A 24,878-nucleotide genomic window follows, 5' to 3' on the forward strand; every position below is an offset into this window, starting at 1 on the left:
ACTACAGCCTTAGGCAAGGATCTGCATGCAGTGAAAGAGCTGTACCATCTAGAGGGAGGTTCACACAAATATGGAGTGGCTAGTATGGTACTCAGAGGGAGAAGACTTTGATTCCTACTACATCTCAAAAAAACTACTGCCAGACCAAGAGTGGCACCACTGTATTAGTGAGCCCCATCTTCTTAAACATAATTGTGTGTGGCTGTCACAAAAAAAATTAACAGAATTAGGGACATGTCAACACACTAATCTTTTCTCTTTCCATGAGGTAATTTGAGGTAAGCTTGCTGTATTAAGACTAAGTTTGCCTCTTGAGGTTCTTGGAAAATTTGCAGCAGAGGATTTCCTGCTAATCAGGGCAAGAGAGAACTTCCACAATTAATTGCAATATCAAAAGGAAAGTAAATTTATTTTTACTTTTTGGCCTGGACAAGTTACTTTGCTTGTAAAAGCAAAAGAGATCACTAGAAATAAACATGGTATGTAAATTTGAAGGTGGAAACTAGGAGTTAATGCCTGAGGTTTAAAGTGCAGGGATTGTATATTCCATATTTTATATCAAGTCCAGTTTAAGATGGATGAATTAAGAAAAAATCCTCATCTAGAAAATTTCCAGATTGTGAAAATGATTGAAATGTGATAAATATGGAGAAAAATTGATTTGTTCCATAGACTTGATCCATAAATAATTCATTAATCTCTTCTTTTTTATAGTTAAGATATCATATACTGGATACAATTTATTCTCAAAAAAATAAACCACACACACATAAAAAACATAAGATAATAAGATAAAACAGCAGAGCTTGGAATTAGACCAATCCATTTTCTAAGGAAGCATGAATCTTACTCCTTTACTTGATTCCACAGATTGAGGTGTCAGCAACATACATAAGGACAAGATATTACCAGAGAAAGATGCAATAACAAGGGAAATTGGTTCAAAGTTGTTAAGAGAAAAAGAAGGTCTCCTCACCACAAAATCTTATCAGGGACTTCAAAAGTGACCAAGATTATAGTGAAAGAACGATGGAATTGAACCATATATGACAGTGTCACAGGAAACACATCAGAATTGTATCTATTCAGATAAATAGAATTATCTAGTACTGAAATTTCTCACTGCTCTTTGAGACTGTCCAAGAGAACTTGGACTTCTTGGGATTTTGTTTAAGAAGTCCAGATTTAATAGTAATACTTTTAAAGATATCACAGCTTCTATTAACAAGCAAGAAGAATAGAAGCATGAAGAACAAGAAAAATGCTGGAAAATAATTGTCGTTTGTAGACATGGCTACAACTTATTTCCACTCAAACAAAATAGCTTCCCACCTAAAAATATGAGTCAAATTGGGGAGTTTATTTAGCATATTCATAACTTCTTCAGGTCATTTTAATATTTGACTTTTTTTTTACATTTCCCAATTCAGATTAGCTGCATATTTTCTTTATATATATATATATATATATATAAAATCAGGAAAGTGGAACAAAAACTTCAAAGAAATTCCCTAATTTAAATTATTTTTCCTAAATAAGTATTTTTAAATGAAGGAAACTTTGTTTTTATGACTCCACTAGCTTGGGGTCTGAATCTAGAATCCTTACTAATTTTGGCACATGTTATGTCTGTTACTACCACTTCCAAAGAAATGCAAATAACAAAACTAAAGTATATTTAGCCATAATTCTCCTTAATGATCTTGAGAATGGAGAATTTTTTCTTTGTACTGTGAAAGAAACTTACCAAGATTATAAAGTAAAACAGCCATCTTATCCCCACCTTATTCTCCTTATACAGACTTAAACTTAAGTGAAAGAGAGAATAAATGCTAAATACCCAGGGGCTATGCTTTCCCTTGTTCAAATATCCCCTTCCCCACCAAGACAGACTTCTGTCCATTTGGAAGACAAAAGCACTCAGAGGAAATTCAGGATAAGAGCTTCAGCCTACATATCAAGAAAACAGGGTCTCATTTTTCTGTCTATATCTAGAAATATCCTTTCCCAGATATACGACCTCTTCACCATACATCTTCTCCCTCACCTCTACTTTCTGATATCTATAGAGCTAGGGAGAGTATGGGGAAAATCAGGCTCAAAGCTTACTAGTTATTATATGATCCATCAATAGAGACAGAAATTTTTGTTTGTTTATTCCATTTAGATATCAGTTAGGGCCTGCCAGACTCCTGAGATATAGGTACACTTGAACTGAAATTGTATTCCACAGCCTGTGGATCTTTGAAGTCCATCTCTATATTTCTCCAGCTTCTCAGGGAGCCTAAGGTCTGTGGCCATTCTGGTCTCCTTGATTTCTTGTATCTTACAGCTGTTCCTTTATCTTATATTTACTCCAAATATGGGACTCAGCCTCTTTCCTGTGATCCCTACAAGTTAATTTAGGGATCATATATAATGGTTTATACCATCATTTCTATATTTGATTATGCTTATATTTTTTCATCATAAAATATTTTTTAAAGATTAAAACAGAAATGGCTTGTGTAATGTCAAGTATATACATATACAAAGAAGACTTTATGGAAATGTCAGTGGGAGATAGAGTGAAAGGCACAACATACAAACAAACATCTGAAAATTGACATAGGAAGTCCTGTTCTTAAAAGTCCTTGTAAGTCACCCTACAGCTTGTGGCTTCTCACTGGTACTTGAGCCTGCCACCTTCTTTGCACCTAGATTCTACTATCTTGCTGATTCCTCCTTACCCACACATTGTCACTGGGGTTTTGGATTCCTCACCCACTTTTGTGAAGAACAATTGTACCCAAGATGCTCAGCAAGTGAATAGCCCTTCCATTTAATAGGATCCATCCTTCCAATGACACTTGTGGGTGAGACCAGCAAAAATTTATTCTGCTATATTTTTAGGCACACTCACACCATTATTGTTACTATCAGACATATAAACTAGCCATTTCTAGATCATGCCTTTGAGAATAACAGGACTGCACTAATTTTTTGTTTAGGATCTTCTCTTTGGCTAAGTTTTTTAAGTAGAATTTGAGAATAGTCTTGACAATAGACAATTTTCTTTATGCCTAGAGATAGCCATCATTGCAACTTCCAATCTATAAATGTCCAGATTCTCAAAGTACTCCCTTGTCTTCTTACTGTCAGTAATGATTTCTGACATGTCTTGATAACTCCTTAACCTTCTCATATTTCTCATTCATAGTCATGTCTTCTAAATCAGTACTTTAAAATGAGCAAAGATTCTCTAAATCACGCAAGACTAACCATTAATTTAATGTATCTTTTCACTTAGTATACCTACTTATTGACTCATAGCACTACATATCCCTGGATGTATTGTTAAAAACCACATTTAATCTCAAACTTCTTTAGCTACCATTAACTGATATTTTCCTGCCTTTACCTTTGTTCCTAAATCTCAACTGATCCACAAATTTTTCTTCAACTCTGGATTTTACAGCCACATTAGATATGCATTACTAACTGCATTTTTCTTTGTCATAAGAATTGTAATTTATTGGACCATAATAACAACATCCTCTAAAATAGTCACTCCCCTGCCAATCCTCACCAATTTACATACTTTTTCGTTGCCATAAATTTGCTTTCTAATTACCTCATGTGGATGAACAGAATTCTAATTCAGTATGCTGCTACAGTCAAAATGAGAAGCATAAATTCTGATACAATTTTCATTTTTTAAAGCCAAAAGAACGTGTTATAGGCATCCTCCTAGAAATGTTTCTGATTCCCAAATCTGTACCACTGTGTACATGGCTATAGCATCAAATATGTTTCCTACTGCAGCACATAGCACACTCGATTGCACTGTTTATCTGTCTCCACTGTTAGACCGTAAGTGCCATGAGGGGACCATATAGTCTTATTCTCTGATGAATCTCCAGTATATATAACTCACATGAGATACCCAGTAAAATATTTGATGTTGCTCTTGCCACTTCCCAACTATGTTAAACCTATGGCATCCTTCCCTATAAGAATTTCAGTAGATAGAATTATTGCACATATTTTATACTTTTACAGAGAATTTACTTCTCTCCCAAGACTCCAAAGTAAATTTAAATCCATGAAAGATAGAGAAAGTAAATGGAGGCAGCATACTTTACCAGAATGCAGAAAGGAGGATCGAGTATGGGCACACTTCAATATATGAAAATATTACTTTTCTAAAGTATTTTTTCTTGTATGTAGGTTAGTTCAAGTTCAAAACACATTTTCAATAAACACAAAGTATTATTAATTTTTGTCTAGTCTCCCAAGGAAGTTCATCTTTTACGATGCAAATGAAATACTGACCATTGACAATGAACAATAATAGCAACAGAAAAAGTCGCTTTCTCTTATTAAGCTTACCAGGTCCTGTGCTAGGCATTTTACATGCATTTTCCTAACAAAACCATGAAATAGGTGTTATTATCTCTACTATACAGTACAGGCACTTCAGATTTAGAAAGGTTAGTAACTTGCTCAAATTTTCTCAGACAGGAATGTGTAGGAGATTATTTTTCGTTTTGTTGTAAGAGATTGTTTTGAATCCAGATCTGTGAGACTGCAAAGCCATTGTTCCCTCCATTATGCAAAGCAATCATAATACTAACAATTATGATAAAAGCACAAAAACAATGAAACAATGCAAATGCATTTAAAATCTTAACTGCTGCTACTTGACCATTATACACACACACACACACACACACACACACACACACACACGAAAGTTTATTGGGGGCAAATGAGTAGAAACAGTATAACACAGTGAAACACCTCTGAACTGATCATCTGAATACTAATCTTCCAATGCAATTTCTTCTACAGCTAGCCATATGATCTTGTATAAATCGTATAATCTCTATGACATTAGTTTTCTGACCTGTAAACACAGGATAATTCTGTGTCCTAATCTGTAGTTATAAAACTCTGTTTGCCATGAATACATGTTCAATTCTAGTACCATGAACAGATGTCAAAAAACATTTAACTTGGCTACCCAATGTATCCAAATGCCAATTTACCAAAAGGCAAACACAAAGGTAAAAATAAAAATACTCAATAAAATTTTAAGCTTTCAGCTATCTTCTACATTGTTAAGGATTTATTATTGATGTATTTAACAAATTTTCTGATTACTCCTTTCAAATGATTTGAAGATGACAGCTTTGAGTACTCCCTCAGAATACTATTCATTTCAAGAACCAGGAATAACAGACTTTCAATGATCTGCCTCCTCACTACCTACTTCTCTAGCCTCAATTTCTCACTATTCTCAAACATCTTCTAATGCTATTGCTTTCTTATTGCTTAGATGTATTTTTAATCTTCTCTTATCTCTTTGTAGACTTTTTTCCTGCCTTTTCCAACTGGTGAACTCTACTTATCTTTAAATACTTAGCTCAGCATCACCTTCTCCTAAAAACCTTCCTTAAACCACCAGACGGAATTAAACTCTCTCTTTTGTATTCCCATAGCCCCTTATGTATACATCTATTGCTGCATATAACACATACATTGCATTTGCTTACATATCTCTCTAAGCTGTAAGCTCCTTGTACCTAGCTCAGAATGTGACATACAGAAGGCAGTCAATAAACATTTGAAATCCTTGATTGAATATCAAATGTGTAAACATCTGATATTATTCCCAGGTATTTTATAGACAAGAGGGTCACAGCAACAGTCAAATTATTGAAACAGAGAAACCTCAAGCAGTAGTCCCACTCCCTGATGCTGGAGTCTATATTATTGAAGTTCGAGCATGCAGTGAAGGAGGGGATGGAACCGCTAGCTCCCAAATCAGGGTCTCTTCATATTCAGGTAAGTTTCGACACAATAGGCTTAATTTGATAACCACTAACAATATTAAGATGGTGTAAAACTCATCAAAATTAACACGATGGATTGCATGGTTCAGAGACTTTGACGTTTCTCTTATTTTACTCGGATTTGCTATATGATCCTCCAATTAATACAAACCATGGTAGCCCACTCACAACTGTGGAATTTCTACAAATCTAGAAAAGAGACAACATTTTCATTAAAATATCTTTATTTGTGAAATTCCCCTGTCTATCCTGATCTCAAGTAGTGTCTTGCTGGTCACTTGTGCTTTTCATTATTGCTTTTAACTAGTATTGCACTAATTTAATATATTATACCCATTTCTCTATTGTCATTATTGCCTTTATCATTAGATAATGTAAAGTGAGGGACAGGAAACTTTAAAGGGAATGCTTTTTAAATTAAAATTTGATTGTGTTTATGGATTTCAAAATAAATTATAAATTTCATTGAATATCTTTGTTTTGTTTTGTTTTGTTTTTCCAGCTTTATTGAAATATAATTGAGATATAGCATTGTATAAGTTTAAGGTGTACAACTGTTGATTTGATACTCTTGTATATTGCAAATATGTACACAGATTTATTGCAAAAATATAGCTAATACCTCCATCACATCATATAACTGCTATTTCTTTTTTGTAGTGAGAACATTTAAAATCTACATTCTTAACAACTCTCAAGTATATATTACAGTTTTATTAATTACAATCATTATGCTATATATTAGATCTCTAGAACTTATTTGAACATCATTGTTATTATTAGCAATATTAATAATTTCTAGCTTTGAGTGAGCCCTTGCTATATGTCAGGCACGGTCATAAGTGCTTTACATACATCACCTTATTTAATCCTCTTAACAATCTATGAGATAGGTTGCACTATTCTTGTTTTACAGAGAAAATTTAAGTAACTTGCCTAAGATCACACTAATTCTAAGTGGAAGAACCAGGATTCAATCCCACTGCCATCATTATTGCACCAGCAAGAGAAAACTGATTAAAGGAAGGGAGATTTTAACAAATTCAGAAGAAAGTAGTCATTTCATTGAGGTAGTCAAAAAAGAAAGGAAAGATTTCATTAGACAAATGTCTCATTGAGAAAATATTGGGCAATTTTTATTAAGGCCTTGTATTAAAATGTTTAATGTACATTTAATTAATAGGTAATTATGAATATTATTTATTGAGCAGTCATTCTCAAGCAGAAGTATCAACCTAAAGGGAAGTATCCAATGATATTCTGTAGAACTCTGAATGCGGCTTTATTATATCCAATGTATTGCTCAACTTAGGTTAAGACCAGAGGCATTTCTTATGATTTTTTTTTTGATGCCACAAAGTGAGATAGAAGGAAAACATAGTGGAGAAAATAATAAGATAGACTGAAACTTTGAGGAAAAGCTGTTGCCATAATACTTGGTAAGTAAATTCTTACATAAAAATATAATATGAGATAAAGGACATTATTGGGACAATTGATAAATTTGAATAATGTCTGTAACTTAGATAATATTATATCAACATTAATTTCTTGTTTTTAAAAATTGTACTGTATACATGAAAATGTCTTATTTTTATGATCTGCACATTAAAGTATTTAGGGGTAAAAGTACATCATGTCTTCAACTTGTTTTCAAATGGTTCAGGAAATAAATGTATGTATTTATAGAGAGAATAATAGAGCAAGAAGATAAAACATAAACATTTAAGGAATCTGGATGAATTCTCTATTTTATTCTCACTACATTTTGTGCATCTAAAATTATTTCAAAATGAACATTTAAAAATAAAAATCACATGATACAGAAAATCTGACTTTTTTTCAGAAATTCAGGTGAAAATACCTGAGATCTTAAATACATTTTGGCCACACAAAAATTTAATACACTTTATGATTTATTTATAAAATTATAGTTTCAAGAGCAAGAAAGGTAATAATGTCTGTACACTGATTCATTCACAATTGAAATGTTCAGATTTTCAAGAGCACATTGAAGAACTAAATATTATTTCTGAAAAGTGAAAAAGATGACAACTCTCTGCTTGCTTGATAAGTCTTAAATTTCTAATAACAACAATGCAAAGAGCATTTACTGAGCTCTGGTCGTGTTCTTTACATTGTGCTAGGTGTTTTCTATATGTTATTTTATTTTATTTTCCTAGCAAACTTATGAGTTAAGTACTTTATTATTCTCTGGCTCTCCAAGGTTCCTTTCAACTGTAACACAATCAGATTCTAAACTATCATCCAAATAATATCAGCCCCAAGATTAAAAGTACTTACAAACACCTTGATTCTCCCATTTATATTTTAATTAACTTATAACTTCTATTCCATAAAAAAAATTATCAACTTTTTTGTTTTAGTTAATAAAACACTTTGGTCAGTACAACCCATTTCCTGAGTTTTAATGAAGTGAAATCTCATGGTATTTTCTTAGACTGATAAAACATGAGCAAAGATTGATTTCATTCTTATCTTTTTCTAAAAACCAAAAGCCTAGGAAGTTGAGTGACCTGCTCAAGTGAAATAGTTAGTTAGTTTTATATCTGGGACTAGAACTTAGTCCAATGTTTGTTGTTGTTTGTGTATTGTTTTGTTTTGTTTTGCTATGCTGAAATAGCGTATTTTTGCTTTGTGGATTCTATGTGGAATTTGAGATATAGATCCTACTTAGCTTATGAAAGTGAAGTGTTTTTTTTGTAAAAATGTCATGTTAGTTGACTTAACAAGGTTGCAGCCATTCTCAAATAAACAGAAAGAATGTTTTCACAGTCATTTATTAAGCATGCACATACCACTCCAGTGAGGCTTTGTCATCATGCCTTTCTTATAGCTCACATGTGGCCATGCACTTCACAATAACCCCATTTTGTACAAGTTGAAATATATGTAACACTCCCCAATATGTTGAATAATAGCTTTTATTAGTGCATTAGCTATAACAGTTTTCAAAGGAAAGAAGATTTGCTGCTTTTAGAGTGTGTATGTGTTTAGTTTACCAAACAAAAGTTTCTTCAGCTCTTAAAGAAGCATCTGAAAAATAAATTTAGACTCTATCTTGTAACAAAAATCACACCCAGAATCCTGTTACACTTAGTCTGGTCAGAGAGGATAACGTGACAGAAGGATAATTCCAAAAATCAGTTCATACATTTTATTATTAGTCTATCATGGTTTTAATCAAGGCCAATCATTGTTTTAATAGAGACAACATATAAGAACATCTCTTTCCACTAATTCCTAGCTCAATGACTTTAAACAAGTTTCTATAATCTTTTTAAGCCCTGGTACCATCAGCAACACCAGGATAAATAATAGCACTTACTGCATAGGAATGTTGTGAGGATCAAATTAAATAACATGTATGAAGGGCTTTGTACAGTACTTGGCATATAATAAGCATTCATTAAATATCAATCGTGATGATGATACTTCCAAAGACCTCTGGCTTGAAGAACCATTCCTGAAGTTAGGTCTAAGGGCCGTACTTAGTTTGTGAATTTATGGAGCTATCAAAACTACTTCAGACTAATACATTAAAATCAGTGAGTTTAATCAAGCAACCACCCTAATACATTAACTGCATACAATGTTTTTGTCTCAAGAAGGAAGAACTTCTCCTGGGTAGAGGTAAGATTAATGAAAGATGCCTCTTCTTTAACAAGTTTGGCATGATAATCTGTAATTTAAGCCTGCTCAATTGAAACAGTCAAATCAATCAAGGACCCAGAAGTAAATTAAATAAATTAATATTTTATTATTAAATTTAAAAATTTACTTAAAAAATAAATTATAAATTCTTGTTGCCACAAACTTTTGCTAATTATTTTTACTCCATTTCCTGAACTGTGCACTATAGAAATTATTTTATTTTCATACCTGGAATTTGGGATATTTTCCATCAGTGCATCATGTTGACAATTATACTGAATCTCCTGATTAGGTGTATTTGTTCAACATGACACAGCCTTTTTAACACAATATTCCATATACACTTCTGCCCTCCATATACCTTTTGAGAACCCCAGACAACATCTTGTTTCATAAGCACAAGGAACGCTCTCATAAGAAAGAGGACTGATGTTGCATTCATTTATCTTAACATACCTAAAACAACTCTTTTCTAGCTCAGGCAAAACCAAAATAATTTTGTCCATATAATGCTTCTCTTTTCCACAGGTGGGAAAATCACTAGTGCTCAGTCAACCCTCCACACTCTTTCCACGTCTTCATCATCAGTAACGTTGCTTTTGGCATTGATGATTCCTTCAACCTCTTGGTGAAAACTACAGACTTAATTTGCTTTTCTTTGCTTTAGCTTAATAACAACAGTGAATAGAGTGTAATGTAAGTGGAGACCCAGGACCTTGAGATAAGCATTAAAAACTTGGAACTACACATGTTGCACTTACAGGAGGTTAGGGGGAATATTACTTATCCGTCAGGTTTCTCTTTGGTTTTTGTAAATGGAGAGGACAGTTATTGGTCCAATAAAAATATGCAGATTGTACGTAATAAATTTTGTAAGCAAAGGTAATTTCTGTCAAATGTATTATTTACTTTTTTAGTATGTTGGAATTTGATTTTATATCTGATGACCCTGAGTGTGTGCCATCCATTTGTTAAGCAAGTAGTCTCTAGCAGATCTGTTTCAAACACAAATACAAAACTGAGAATGAAAAATTTGCTTAAGACTCCAAGTCTACTGTTTTTCATTTTTCATTTGGCTGACTATTCCGATTGACAAAGCAGCAGGAGATATTAAAAAAAAAAATACTTCAACTGCGTGGTCCATTATAGGATAAGTACACAAAAATTTTCTCAAAAAATATTGTATGATTGCATCATGAAATAGCAGAATTTGTCAATATGCTCTTCTATATGCATCCCTAGAGCAAGTTATTAGGATAGGGAATAAGCCATTTACATTAGTGCAAGGTAAATAGAAAGTAAGTCCAAATGAACTGAAGTGCTATTGTTTTTCATCAAGTACTATGTTAGCTAGCTGCAAATATAGTAAATGTTTATTTTTAATAACAAAATATAAAGTCACAAAAATATATATATGATCACTAAAAGCTGCAGATACTGACATGCTGCCAAGGGTGCTAACTTGAAAATGAAATGAATATGGGACAGAGCTTCCCCATTTCCCCACCCACTGCCCAAAAAAGTGTTGAATTAGGCCCAAGGTTTTCTTCTAACTGCAAATAATTTTAAGGACAATGAAAATCTGTTCTGCAAGTAATTTTGCATAGAGATAGTCTATGGATTAAAATGGTTCAAGCATTAAAAATGTTGATTTTTTTAAAGAGCTACATGTATCACATGCCGTTAATAAAATCTTACCAACTATTAAAATAAAGAGGACCTCTTGGATAAATTGATTTTTTTTAATTAAGCAGTGTGGAAACATGACCTCAGTACAGGGGCTCAGCTAGTCCATCTAGCCATACACTGCTTAGGAGGTAATACCCATTTGTTCTTTGAGGACTCAACTTGAATCTAAGTGATCCTAGATACATGTCAGAAAGTGAGGTGAAGGTTTTCTATGTGATGATATTTTACAGATATTCTAACCAGTATGAGAACATGCCAGAGTTCACGTTAGACCCAAGAAGATGCCTGAAGGGATAGTTATTGCAAAGCCATATGCCAAAAAATAGCCTGGAGAAACTACCGTTTTACAGGTGTTGTTAATATGAGAACAAAAGGTAGATTATTTTCTTTTCCTTTATAAAATCTAAACCTGTTAATTCTATTCACATCTTTAACAGCAAGCAAAATGAAGCAGTATTGAGCTCAAACTGCCAGCTCTAGAGGTTAATCCTTGTAGAACCAGAAGAGAGATTGGAGTTTCTGTTCTGAACATCCTCAGAAATTGTGTTCAGAGACACAGAACCTCTGCTTGTTTTGGTTACTCATCCTCTTTGGGGGGGATTATGCCCAAGACAACCCTAAACAAACAAGAAGTGATTTAGAAGACTATTTTGGTTAATAGATTATTGTAGTAAATTACCACGGATGGTGAATATCAAAGCCTGTGAATAATGACAACCAAGTGGCCTTCCTTGAGTACCTCCTTTGGAGTGGGAGAGGCTGGACTTTGCATATAGAGGGATGGTAACTGTTTTGCAGGCAAAATATGAGTTCCCCCCAAGTATGGTATAGCTTGCAGGAGCAGATTGTGCATCTGAAAAAAACTGCAGCAAGAATATTAAAGAATGGGCAATAATTTTTACTTCATATTTGATGAATCAAATCATTTTCTTCATTTTCCATGGTGTTTCATACTAGACTTAGCAGACTTTAAGAATTGAATTATTACTAAAACTCTTATAAAACAAAGTCCAATGAAATATAATGTCAATACACGGCAAATTCAAATTAACCAATATTTCTGACTAGCTGATGGATGGTGTATATCTGGCAGAATATTTAAATACAGAATGTCTGATGTATTCTTACAGGAATCAGCGATACGGGATGTTTTTATTCAACATGCACAGAGTATGTATTTTGCATCATAAACCTATTAAAAACAGGTTTTAAAATGTTTATGTACTTATGTATTACATACTTGTTACTTTGTAGAAAGCAGAACAGCACTCCTTATCAAGGTACATTATACTGAGTCAGCTTCTTCTTGGATTGAATAGTAACCAGAGTCTTAAATCACTAAACAGACTGTATTTTTATATAACATCAGTTGAACTCTGAAGAAAAAAAGACTCCTCCTAATTAAAAATATCATGAAATTGAATGCTTTGCATACCCAAATGAAGGTACTGTGGACCCCATATCAAACCGTTAAATATATTGTATGCAGTCTGTATATATACTATATATAATGGTATATACCATGTGGAAGGCACAGTCAGATAATAGTTCTGTGTACTGTTCTTGTAACATTAGATCTTTTTAATAAATAATTCTCTTTTTATTGTCTTTTATCTTCTCTCCTGTCAACTACATGCATAACATTATTTTATGCAGACCACAATATGCTCATAATTATGGTAGTGTTTTCACACTGAAAATATCACTATGTTAGGACTCTGCATGTTGTTATCACGTTAGGTTCAAAAATCTTTGTAGAAGTCCATGGTAGTTTCAACTTGAAAACTGAAAGCTATGTCAAAGAATAAACCAGCAAAGAAGCAAGTACAAATGAGATAAATTCAGAGTTAAACTCATGTTTATTTATTCTCAAGAAGAATCCATTAAATGAGTTTTGTAAACAGTTTATTAAATACATACTTCTGCTTTTTCTAAGAGCAGTATATCCCAATCTATACCGGGTACAATTCTCATAGACAGAGATTTTGTGCCAGCACTTTTGTGTTTCCTTAGTACCATGTATACATCTCTATTATACCAGCAATCACATGATGTTACAATGATTTGTATATAAATGTTTCTTTGCCACTATCTAGGTCATGAGATCCTCCAAGGGAGACTATATTATGTTCATCTTAGAATTTCTCTCACTAGTGTCGAGCATAATACCAAGCACATATCAAGTGAGCAATTGACTGGATTTAATTTCATGCTGGACTTTAAAATTTCCTTCAGAACAAGCTTCCAAAAGCTAGGGCTATCATCCAAATCACCTGGGAACCTAAAGCTCAGAGTCTGATTCAGTAGATCAGAGACAATGGAACTCTTATTTTCAAAATCTTCTCAAACACAAAATGATACAATTCTATTGAAGGGAACTTGGCAATAACTAATAAAATTTTATATGGATTTACACTTTGACCTAGCAATCCCATGTCAAGGGATATATTCCTAAGGTAGACTACAAAAAATATGCAATTTTAGGTGAATAAATAAGGTACAGAACAGTGGGTATATGCTCCCTTTTGTGGAAGAAGTGGGAAAAATACAAACACATATTTGCTAATATTCTCTAAAAGAAATAATGGAAGAATAAACTAAAAACTAATAAAAATTTTTAGTTACTAAGGAAGTGGAGAATTGGATGTGGGAAAAAATATGCAAGCAAGCTGTTTCCCAACGTACTTGTTTCATAGTTTTGAGTTTGGAACTATATAAATGTTTTTCATTAATTTAAAAATCAAACAAAAAGGGGAAAAAAAGCAACCTCCAAAAAATAAGAATAAATGAAAAATTAACTATATATCAGTTAGATGACTGAGAAGTTAAATTTTTTCTTTATAGAAGAATTATAACCACAAAGATAAGTTTTTTGTTTTTGTTTGTTTGTTTTTTGTTTTGTTGTGTTTTTGCGGTACACAGGCCTCTCACTGTTGTGGCCTCTCCCATTGAGGAGCACAGGTTCCGGACGCACAGGCTCAGTGGCCATGGCTCACGGGCCTAGCTGCTCCGTGGCATGTGGGATCTTCCCGGACCGGGGCACGAACCCATGTCCCCTGCATCGGCAGGCGGACTCTCAACCACTGAGCCACCAGGGAAGCCCAAAGATAAGTATTTTAATTCAGTATTTTGACAGTATGGAACTGTCATGTCCCATGTCATGCCTCTAATGAGACGTACATACCAAGGACAAACCACACACACACACACACACACACACACACACACGTCTTAATCTATATTCATTGGTCTTCTTGTGAGTAATATAATTAGTATAATTGTTTTTGAAATAACCAGTATGTACATTTAAATGTTAAAATTATTAAAAGGGTATACTTTCAGAATAGAAGAACAGAGATACATACATATATAAAATAAAATCTGTAATCTTTGACTTAGAAATATCAGTATGAATTCATGGTTTATTTAACATTTTTCTTAAAAATGCCTGTTTATTAGCTTTGTTCACTGTAAAGGTTTATAAGAATAATGAACACCTGTAATTGACAAATAATACAAATAATGAATAAACAGTGCACAACTTGTGGTTTCCAAATTCCATTCACCACTAAAAGAAACGTTCTTGGGGAAATAGCTGATTTAAGTTCTCAGTAGGAATGTACAGGATGAGATTGTGACTCCTTATCATGGTTATAAGGCTATCATTTAAGTGGAGACTTAATCACATCCCATTAGAAAAGACAGGATAACTTGAGCTCATAAAGAACAATAAGAGCAATTAGTTGAAACATGTATAATATCTAAAAAGTTATTATTTCACACTAATAAATGCAAAATCATTAATTTTCCTTGCTGGATACAAGATTCATCATTCTGGGAATTGCTACAAAATAAAAAAGGGAAAGAATTTAAGTATCTATTTTGCCTTTCCTGTAGGGACTGTGTTTCAGGACAATCAAATAATTCATGAAGGATAGCTCTACTTTAAAAATAATCACAGTTAATAAATGCAAAAGTACTCATAGAATTAAAAAATAACAAATACTTTACTCAGGCAATGATTATTAGTAGATGTTAAAACCATTAGGTAAAGTGCTGATGAAGAACATTTCAGTAGAAATATCAGTCTGCCGTCATCTGAACCCACTGATTTTTACATCATTGAAAGGAAGACACACAGATATTTAGTACATCCTGATATGATAGAATGAAATGTACACAGCACTACATCTTATTTCTTTCAATAAAAGAAACTTTTGTTCTTAGAAAAATATATATCATGCCACATTGTTGTGATCTAATTTGTTTTCCAATATTTATGTAACAGTAATAATACTAAGTTATATCTTTATAAAATACATAGTGATTCATAAATATGCAAGAATAAATTTTTATATTCAAGTACATTAAATGGATCAAAATAAAATTCACTGAATAGCTGGCTGTTCGCACCATAAAATTGAACTTCAGTTTCAATAAGCAAATTAATTTTTCCTTATGTTGCCATTTTAACAGTATATAATAGAGGAGTAACAATATCTTCTTGACCTGAATGTTAGAGTATAGTAAAAGAAGTTAGCAATCGAAGTTTTATCAGCATGTGATTCAGCTGAAGCATAACACAAGTATTCTGTGATGGTCAATTTCCTATTTTTATTGCTTCATCTATTTTCTAATTTTGAATTAAAGCCATGACAGTCACCAGAAAAATTCTACCTGTGGCCAAACATCTGTGATTTCTGTGGCATATTACATCAGTGATCTCTGTGGCATATTACATATTAACCTCTAAAAAGCACGAATAACTGCTAAAAAGACCATCACTGCAATACTTTAGAAATATTCCAATGCTAAACATTATCTATGCGACAGAAACTGGGTCTCCAAAACCCATTTACTTCTCTCCCCAGGAATACAGCTAAACCTTATTTCCCAACCTCTCTTTAACTTAAGTATGGTCAAACAACTGAGTTTCAGCTAATGGAAAGTACTGGAAGTTATGTGTGCTCTCTAGCAGTATCCTAACTCATACAGCTTAGGTTTTGCTTTCTAGGAATAACATCATTTTGCTGAAGCATAGATAGTTTCATAATGTAAAAAAATAAATATTGCTTAAAAATATATTTTAAAAATATCATGAGTTTCTATGTCAAACGTACAATATGTATCTCTTCTGACTCCCTTGGCCTCACGTACCTCCCAGCCCTAGGATGCTTGTTCCACCTGAGCTGCCACCCAACTGACTAACTCCCTTCGTGTCCACTCAGTTCCACTGCTTGGGCCCAACAAACACCTTGACCTAAGGCACAAAGTACTACTATTTGTTTGCCACTCTCAGAGCCAGGCCAACAAAGCACACCTCTAAGATTCTGGTCCCTCTCACAACTCCTGTATGCAGATAAAATATCACAGTGCAGGACATAGAATCTGGCTTCCTAACTAGCTCCTAAAAGTTTCAGATGATGAAGAAAAGAAGTGCAAAACACTAATTCCTAGGGATGAACATTGACCAATGGTAAATAAAAGAAGATGGAGTTAGACAGATGTACTTACTCCCTTCTTTTCTCTCTTATGGATGCTCCAAAGCACGATTTTTTTATAAAGCCTTTCTGCAGACTCCCACATGGCCACACAGATGTGTTTGGCAAGGATATGTCTCCAACAAAGCTTAGCGTAAAACAAAAACCTGAGTAAATATTATCTTACATTGCTTCCCACTCTTCCCTGCTTCGCTTTCTATTTCCCTTACTCGTGCTGCCCTGAGATTGCACCAAAATCTATTTACTAAGGAACCTGGGCTGAGACAGTTTCTATTATCCATTAAAGGGAACCATGGTTGCTTGAAGAAATAGTTGATTTGAGGTTTGGGGCAAAAATTTTACAAAATAAGCCTGCATTGTCTAGTAGTTCCAGAAAGCAATGGGGTCATGATAAATGGACACAGGATCCATCTTGAAAATGTTTCCAGTGAAACATGTTAAACAAATAAGATTTGGAAACACCATTTTGCAACCCCTAGTGAAATATTGATCCAGGCAACATTTATCAATGGATGCAAAAACAAACTCTTGCAAGAACTGTTGACGAGAAATCTGACATCGGATAACCAACACATGAACCTACCAATTTATTTTAGTATCATTAAATTGGGACAGTCTTTCATTGTTGGCCATTTGATGTGATGTAATATGAAATATATAATGCTTCAATGAAGCTTTCTTGATTAAAAAAAAAAGACTGCTGATTTCTGCATGCAATCAGCTTCCATATCTAAGTAGGTTGAAAAACACATAAGGAATAGAAAAAATCTCTTACATAAGACCATGAAAAAGTAATTGGTTAAATCTGGAATGTTGAACACTCTTGAGGATAATAGTCATGTTTATTTGAGAGATCAATAACATGATGGGAAAGAAGGGAAGAAATGGACATTCCTTGTTAAATAAAACTTAAGAAATGGAATAAAATGCAAAGACATTGTTTAAATTATGATCCAAATAAATCATTCATAATAAGTGATATTTGTTTAAAAAGTAGAAAAAATGTAATGTGGTTTACATAGAATATGATATACTATTGATAATTTCTTTAGATATGACAATGTATTGTAGTTATTTTAGAAAAATTTTTGGAAAAAGATATGACATAACATGATGGCAAGGATTTAAATTATTTACTTATTTAAATTGAGATATAGTTGATATATATTATGTTAGTTTCATGACATTTGTGTACATTATAAAATTATCACCACAATAAGTCTGTCCCATCTGTCCCCATACAAAGTTATTATAATATTGCTGACCATACACCTTATGCTATATATTACAACCCCATGACTTATTTATTATATAGTTGAGGTTTGTACCACTTCATCCCCTTCACCTATTTCACCCCCCCACAAACTCACCCTTCTGGCTACCACAAATTTGTTCTCTACATCTATGAGTCTATTTTTGTTTCATTTTTTTTGTTGGTTTGTTTTGTTTTTATAATTGCATATATGAGATTGTGTCGTATTTGTCTTTCTTGGTCTGACTTATTTCACTTAGCATAACATCCTCTAGATTTATCCACATTGTCACAAATGGCAACATTTCATTTTTTATGACTGAGTAATATTCCATTGTGTAAATATACTACATATTCTTTTTTCATTTGTATATTGATGGACATTTAGGTAGTTTCCATACCTTGGCTATTGTAAACAATGCTGCAATCCACATTAGAGAGCATACACCTTTTAAAATTAGTGGTTTTGTTATTTTGGGTAAATGTCCAGAAGTAAAGTTAATGAATCATATGGCAGTTCTATTTTTAAATATTTTAGGAACCTCCATACTGTCTTCCATTATGGCTGCACCAACTTATAATCTCACCAACAGCACACAAGTATTCCCTTTTCTCCACAACCTCACCAATACTTATTACTTGTCATCTTTTAGATGATGTCTATTCTGAAAGGTGTAAGGTGGTACCTCATCATGGATTTGACTTGTGTTTCCCTCGTGATTAATGTTTAGAATCTTTTTATGTGTCTATTGGCCATCTGTATATTTTCTTTAGAAAAATGTCTATTCAGATACTCCATTTTTTTAATCATGCTCTTTGTTCTTTTGATGTTGAGTTGTATGAGTTATTTGTATATTTTTTTATATTAACACCTTATCAGATACACTGTTTTCAAATACATTCTTCCATTCAGTAGGTGGCATTTTTGTTTGGTTGATAGCTTTGTTCACTGTGTAAAAACTTTTTAGATTGATGCAGTCCTTTGTTAATTTTGCTTTTGTTTTCTTTGCCAGAGAAGACATATCCAAAAAAACTGTTGCTAAGACTGATGTCAAAGACATTTCAAGAATATTTGTGGTTTCAGCTCTTACACTTGTCTTTAATCCATTTTGAGTTTATTATTGTATATGTCCTGGGAAAGCAGTACAGTTTGATTCTTTTCCATGTAGCTGTCCAGTTTTCACAACACCATTTATTGAAGATGCTCTCTTTTCCCATTGTATATTCTTGACTCCTTTGTCATAGATTAATTGCCCATATGTGCATCAGTTTATTTCTGCAGTCCCTATTTTATTCCATTGACCTATTTGTCTATTTTTGTGCCAATAAAATACTCCTTTTGTTACTGTAGATTTATAGTATACTTTGAAATCAGAGAGCATAATACCCCTAGCTTTTTCTTCTTTCTCAAGATTGCTTTGGCTATCAGGGTATTTTGTGTTTCCATACAAATTTTAGAATTATTTGTTCTACTTCTGTGAAAAATGTCACTGATATTTTGATACAGATTACATTGAATCTGTAGATTGCCTTGAGTTTTATAGTCCTTTTAAAATTATTAATTATATCAGTCATGAGCATGGTATATCTTTCTATTTGTTTATATCATTTTCAATTTCTTCTATCAATATCTCATAGTCTTCCAAGTATCAGTCTTTTACCTCCTTGGTTAGATTTATTCCTAGGCATTTTATTCTCACTGATGCAATGTAAATGGGATTGTTTTCTTAATTTCTTTTCCTGATAGTTCTTTGTTAGTGTATAGAAACTCAACAGATTTTGGTAAATTAATATTGCATCTTGTAATTTTACTAAATTCATTTATTAGTTCTAATAGTTTTTTGGTGGTATCTTTAGAATTTTCTACATATAGTATCATGTCATCTGCAAACAGTGATAGTTTTACTTCCTTTCCAATTTGAATTCCTTTTATTTCTTTTTCTTGTCTGATTGTTGTGCCTTCCAAAACTATGTTGAATAAAAGAGGTGAAAGTGGGCATCCTTGTCTTGTTCCTGACCTTAGAGGAAATACTTTTAGCTTTTCACCATTGATGAAGATGTTGGTTATACGTCTTTCATATATGGCATTTGTTATGTTGAAGTATATTCCCTTATACCCACTCTGTTGAGAGCTTTTATCATAAATATATGTTGAATTTTGCCACAAGACATTTTTGCATCTATTGAGTTGATCACATGATTTTTATTCTTCAGTTTGTTAGTTTGGCGTATCACACTGAATGATTTGTGGACATTGAACCACCCTTAAATCACTAGGATAAATCCAACTTAATCATGGTGTATGATGTTTTTAATGTATTGTTGAATCTGTTCACTAATATTTTGTTGAGAATTTCTGCATCTATTTTATCACTGATATTGGCCTGTAATTTTCTTGTTTTGTAGTGTCTTTCTCTGGTTTTTGCATCAGAGTGATGCTGGACTGTTAGAATGAATTCAAAGGCATTTTTCTTCTTCAATTTTGGAATACTTTAAAGAAGAGTGTTAACTCTTCTTTAAATGTTTGTAGAATTCAACTGTGAACATGTCTGGTTCTCCACTTTTGTTTTTTGAGAGATTTTTACATTATTATTATTGATTGAATTTAATCACTGATACTTGATCTGTTTAAATATTTTCTATTTCTTCCTGATTCACTCTTGGGAAAGTGTATGTTTCCAGAAATGTATCCATTTCTTCTATGTTGTCCATTTTTTTTTTTTTTTTTTTTTTTTTTTTTTTTTTTTTTTTTTTTTTTGCTGTACGCGGGCCTCTCACTGCTGTGGCCTCTCCCGTTGCGGAGCACAGGCTCCGGACACACAGGCTCCGCGGCCATGGCTCGCGGGCCCAGCCGCTCCACGGCATGTGGGATCTTCCGGGATCGGGGCACGAACCCGTGTCCCCTGCATCGGCAGGCGGACTCTCAACCACTGCGCCACCAGGGAAGCCCTATGTTGTCCATTTTAAAAGCATATAATTACTGATAGTAATCTTTTATGATCCTTCATATTTCTGTGCTGTTGATTGTAACTTATCCTCTTTTATTCTGAAGTTATATATTTGGGCCCTCTCTATTTTTTCTTGACAAGTCTGGCTAAAGGTTTAATTTTATTTATCTTTCAAAAAATCAGCTCCTACTTTCATGATCTTTTCTATTTCTTTTAGTCTTTATTTCATTTTTTCTGCTCTAATATTTATGAGTTTTTTTCTTCTACTACATTTGGGGTTTTTGTTCTCCTTTATCTAGTTCCTTTAGATGTAAGGTTAGGTTGTTTATTTGAGATTTTTCTTATTTCCTGAGGTAAGCTTGAATTGCTACAAAATTCCCTCTTAGAACTGCTTTTGCTGACTCCCATAGGTTTTGAATCGTGTTTTCATTTTCATTTGTCTCCAGGTATTTTCTTATTTCCTCACTGATTTTTGTGGTAGTAGTAAACATGTATATTGTGCAGTCTCCACTTGTTTTGCAGGATTTTTCTTGTTGTTGATTTCTAGTCTCATAAAGTTGTAGTCAGAAAAGATACTTGATATGATTTCAAATGTCTTAAATTTACTGAGACTTATTTTGTGGCTTAGCCTGTTATCTATCCTAGAGAATCTTCCATGGGCACTGAGAAAAATGTGTATTCTGCTGTTTTGGGATAAAATGTTCTATATTTATCTATTAAATTCATCTGATCTAATGTGCCATTAAAAGCCAGTGTTTCCTTGTTGATTTTCTCTGTATATGATCTATCCACTGATGTAAGTGGGGTATGAAAGGCCCTTACTACCATTGTATTATTGTCAATTATCTCCCTTTATGTCTGTCAATATTGTTTTATGTATTTAACTGTTTATATATTGTATGCATAGATATTTACAAGTGTTACATCCTCTTTTTGGATTGATCCCTTTATCATTACATAATGCCCTTCTTTGTCTCTTGTTACAGTCTTTGTTTTAAAGTCTATGTTGTCTGATATAAGTATCACTACCCAGTTTTCTTTCATTTCCATTTGCATGGAACAACTTTTTCCATCCTCTCACTTTAAGTTTGTGAGTGTCTTTAGATCTGAAGTGAGTCTCTTGTAAGCAGCATATAGATCAGTTCTTTATTTAAATCCATTCAGCCACTCTCTGTTTTTTGATGGGAGAATTTAGTCCATTTACATTTAAAGCAATTATTCACAGGTATGTATTTATTGACATTTTGTTAAGTGTTTTCAGTCTTTTTGTGTTCATTTTTGTTCTTTTTTTCTTCTTTTGCTCTCTTTCCTTGTGATTTGATAGCTGTCTTTAGTGTTATGTTTGTATTCCTTTCTCTTCTTTGTGCGTATATCTATCATAAAGTTTTTTTTAATAAATTTATTTATTTATTTATATTTAGTTGTGTTGGATCTTCATTGCTGCACCCAGCTTTTCTCTATTTGTGGCGAGCAGGGGCTACTCTTCACTTTGGTGCATGAGTTTCTCATTGCAGTGGATTCTCTTGTTGTGGAGCATGGGATCTAGGCATGCTGGCTTCAGTAGTTGTGGCACACGGGCTCCATAGTTGTGGCTCATGGGCTCTAGAGCACAGGCTCAGTAGCTATGATGCACAGGCTTAGTTGCTCCATGACATGTGGGAACTTCCCAGGTAAAGGCTCAAACATGTGTCCCCCGCATTGTCAAACAGTTGTTTAACAACTGTGCCACCAGGGAGGTCCCATAAGTATTTGTTATGTGGTTACTATGAGGTTCACATATAACAACTTATATCTATATGTGGTTATATTAAGAGGACAATCACTTGACTTCAAACAACCCTGTAGGGCTTCCCTGGTGGTGCAGTGTTTGAGAGTACTCCTGCTGATGCAGGGGACATGGGTTCGTGTCCTGGTCCAGGAAGATCCCACATGCTGTGGAGTTGCTGGGCCTGTGAGCCATGGCCACTGAACCTGCATGTCTGGAGCCTGTGCTCCTCAACTGAAGAGGCCAAAAACAGTGAGAGGCCCACGTACCACATAAAAAAACAAACAAACAAACAAAATCCCTGTATTCTTAACAACTCCTCAACATTTAATTTTTTTTTAATTTTTTTTAATTTTTTTATTTTTTTTGCAGTATGAGGGCCTCTCACTGTTGTGGCCTCTCCCGTTGTGGAGCACAGGCTCCGGACGCACAGGTCCAGCAGCCATGGCTCATGGGCCCGGCCGCTCCACGGCATGTGGGATCTTCCCAGACCGGGGCACGAACCCGTTTCTCCTGCATCAGCAGGCGGACTTTCAACCACTGCACCACCAGGGAAGCCCCAACATTGAATATTTTTGACATCACATTTTACCTCTTTTTGTTGTTCATATCCTTTAGCTACTTTTGTCTCTTAACCTTCTTACTAGAATTATAAGTGGTTGATCTACTTATAATCTATAAGTAGATCTAAACCTTTGATCTATACCTTACTGTATATTTGCCTTAATGAATGAGATTTTTCCTTTCATAATTTTGATATTTCTAGCTGTGGTCTGTTCTTTCTCACTTAGAGAAGTCCTTTTAACATCTCTTGTAAAGCTGGTTTAGTGGTTCTGAACTATTTCTTCTGCTTGTCTGTAAATCTCATTATCTCTCCTTCAAATACAAATGATAGCCTTGCTGGTTAGAGTATTCTTTGTTGTAGGTTTTTTTCTTTCATTACTTTAAATATATTATGCCACTCCCTTTTGGTTTGCAAATGTTAGTGCTGAAAAGTCAGCTGATATGCTTAAAGGAATTTCTTTGCACATAACTAGTTTCTTTTCTGCTGCAGCTTTTAAGATTCCCTCTTTATCTTTAATTTTTGATATTTTAATTATAATGTGTCTTGATATTAACTACTTTGGGTTCATCTCATTTAGGACTTTCTGTCTTTCTGGGACCTGGATGTCTGTTTCCTTTCCCATATTAGAGAAGTTTTCAGCTACTATCTCTTCAAGTAAATTATCTAGTCCTTTCCCTCTCTTTTCTCCTTCTGTAAACGTTAGAATATAAATGTTGGTATGTTTGACATTGTCTCAGAGATCTCTCAAACTCTCCTCATTTAATATTTTTTTTTCTTTTTTCTATTCAGCTAAGGTGATTCCCACTACTCTGTCTTCCAGTTTGCTGATCCATTTTTCAGTATGATCTAATCTGCTATTGATTTCTTCTAGCATATATTAAAAGAATAATAAAGGAATGCTATGAACAACTCTATGCCTACAAATTTGGTAACCTAGATGAAATGGATCAACTCCTTGAAATACACAATTTTTCAAAACTTATAAAGGAAGAAATAGACTATCTAAATAGACCAATATCTATTAAAGATATTTGATCAATAATTAATAACCTTACCCCAAAAAAGCATCAAGCTCAGATGGGTTCACTGGTAAATTCTACTAAACGTTTAAGGAAAACATTTTACCAATGCTCTACAATTTCTTTTCAGAGAATAGAAGCCAAGGGAATATTCCTAAATTTATTCTATGAGGCCAACATTACCCTGATACCAAAACCAGACAAAGATATTACAAGAAAAAAAAAACTGGAAACCAATATGTCTCATGAACATAGATACAAAATCTTCAACAAAATATTAGCAAATAGACTCCAACAATATATAAAAAGAATTTACTCCATCATCAACTATGATTTATCCCTGGTATACAAGGTTGAGTCAACCTTCAAAATCAGTTAATGTAATTCATTACATCAACAAGCTAAAAAATAAAAATCATATGATCATATTAATAGATGCAGAGATAACATTTGACAAAAATCCAATACCCATTCATTATAAAAACTCAGTAAAATAGGATTAGAGAGTAACTTCTTCAACTTGATGCATAATATGTACAAAAAATATCTACAGTTGACATCATCATTAATGATGAGAAACTAGATTTCCCTTATGATTTGGAGCCAGGCAAAAAGACCCTTTCCACT

General features: G+C 33.4%; 1 protein-coding gene across 3 annotated transcripts in view; it reads left to right on the forward strand.

Moving 5' to 3' along the window:
• CNTN5 (contactin 5) overlaps nt 1-10,144 on the forward strand; it is a gene marked incomplete at both ends in the record, with an annotated part of 851,694 nt that extends 841,550 nt beyond the window's left edge. For all 3 annotated transcript variants that reach the window (XM_082627404.1, XM_082627405.1, XM_082627406.1), the window contains 2 exons: nt 5,661-5,829; nt 10,041-10,144. In XM_082627404.1, coding sequence (XP_082483530.1) covers nt 5,661-5,829; nt 10,041-10,144 — 273 coding nt within the window. The remainder of the gene's footprint in view (nt 1-5,660; nt 5,830-10,040) is intronic.
• Nucleotides 10,145-24,878: the final 14,734 nt, after the last annotated feature.

Source organism: Mesoplodon mirus (assembly GCF_964341445.2).
Source record: "Mesoplodon mirus genome assembly, chromosome: 7".
NCBI classification, from domain to species: domain Eukaryota; kingdom Metazoa; phylum Chordata; class Mammalia; order Artiodactyla; family Ziphiidae; genus Mesoplodon; species Mesoplodon mirus.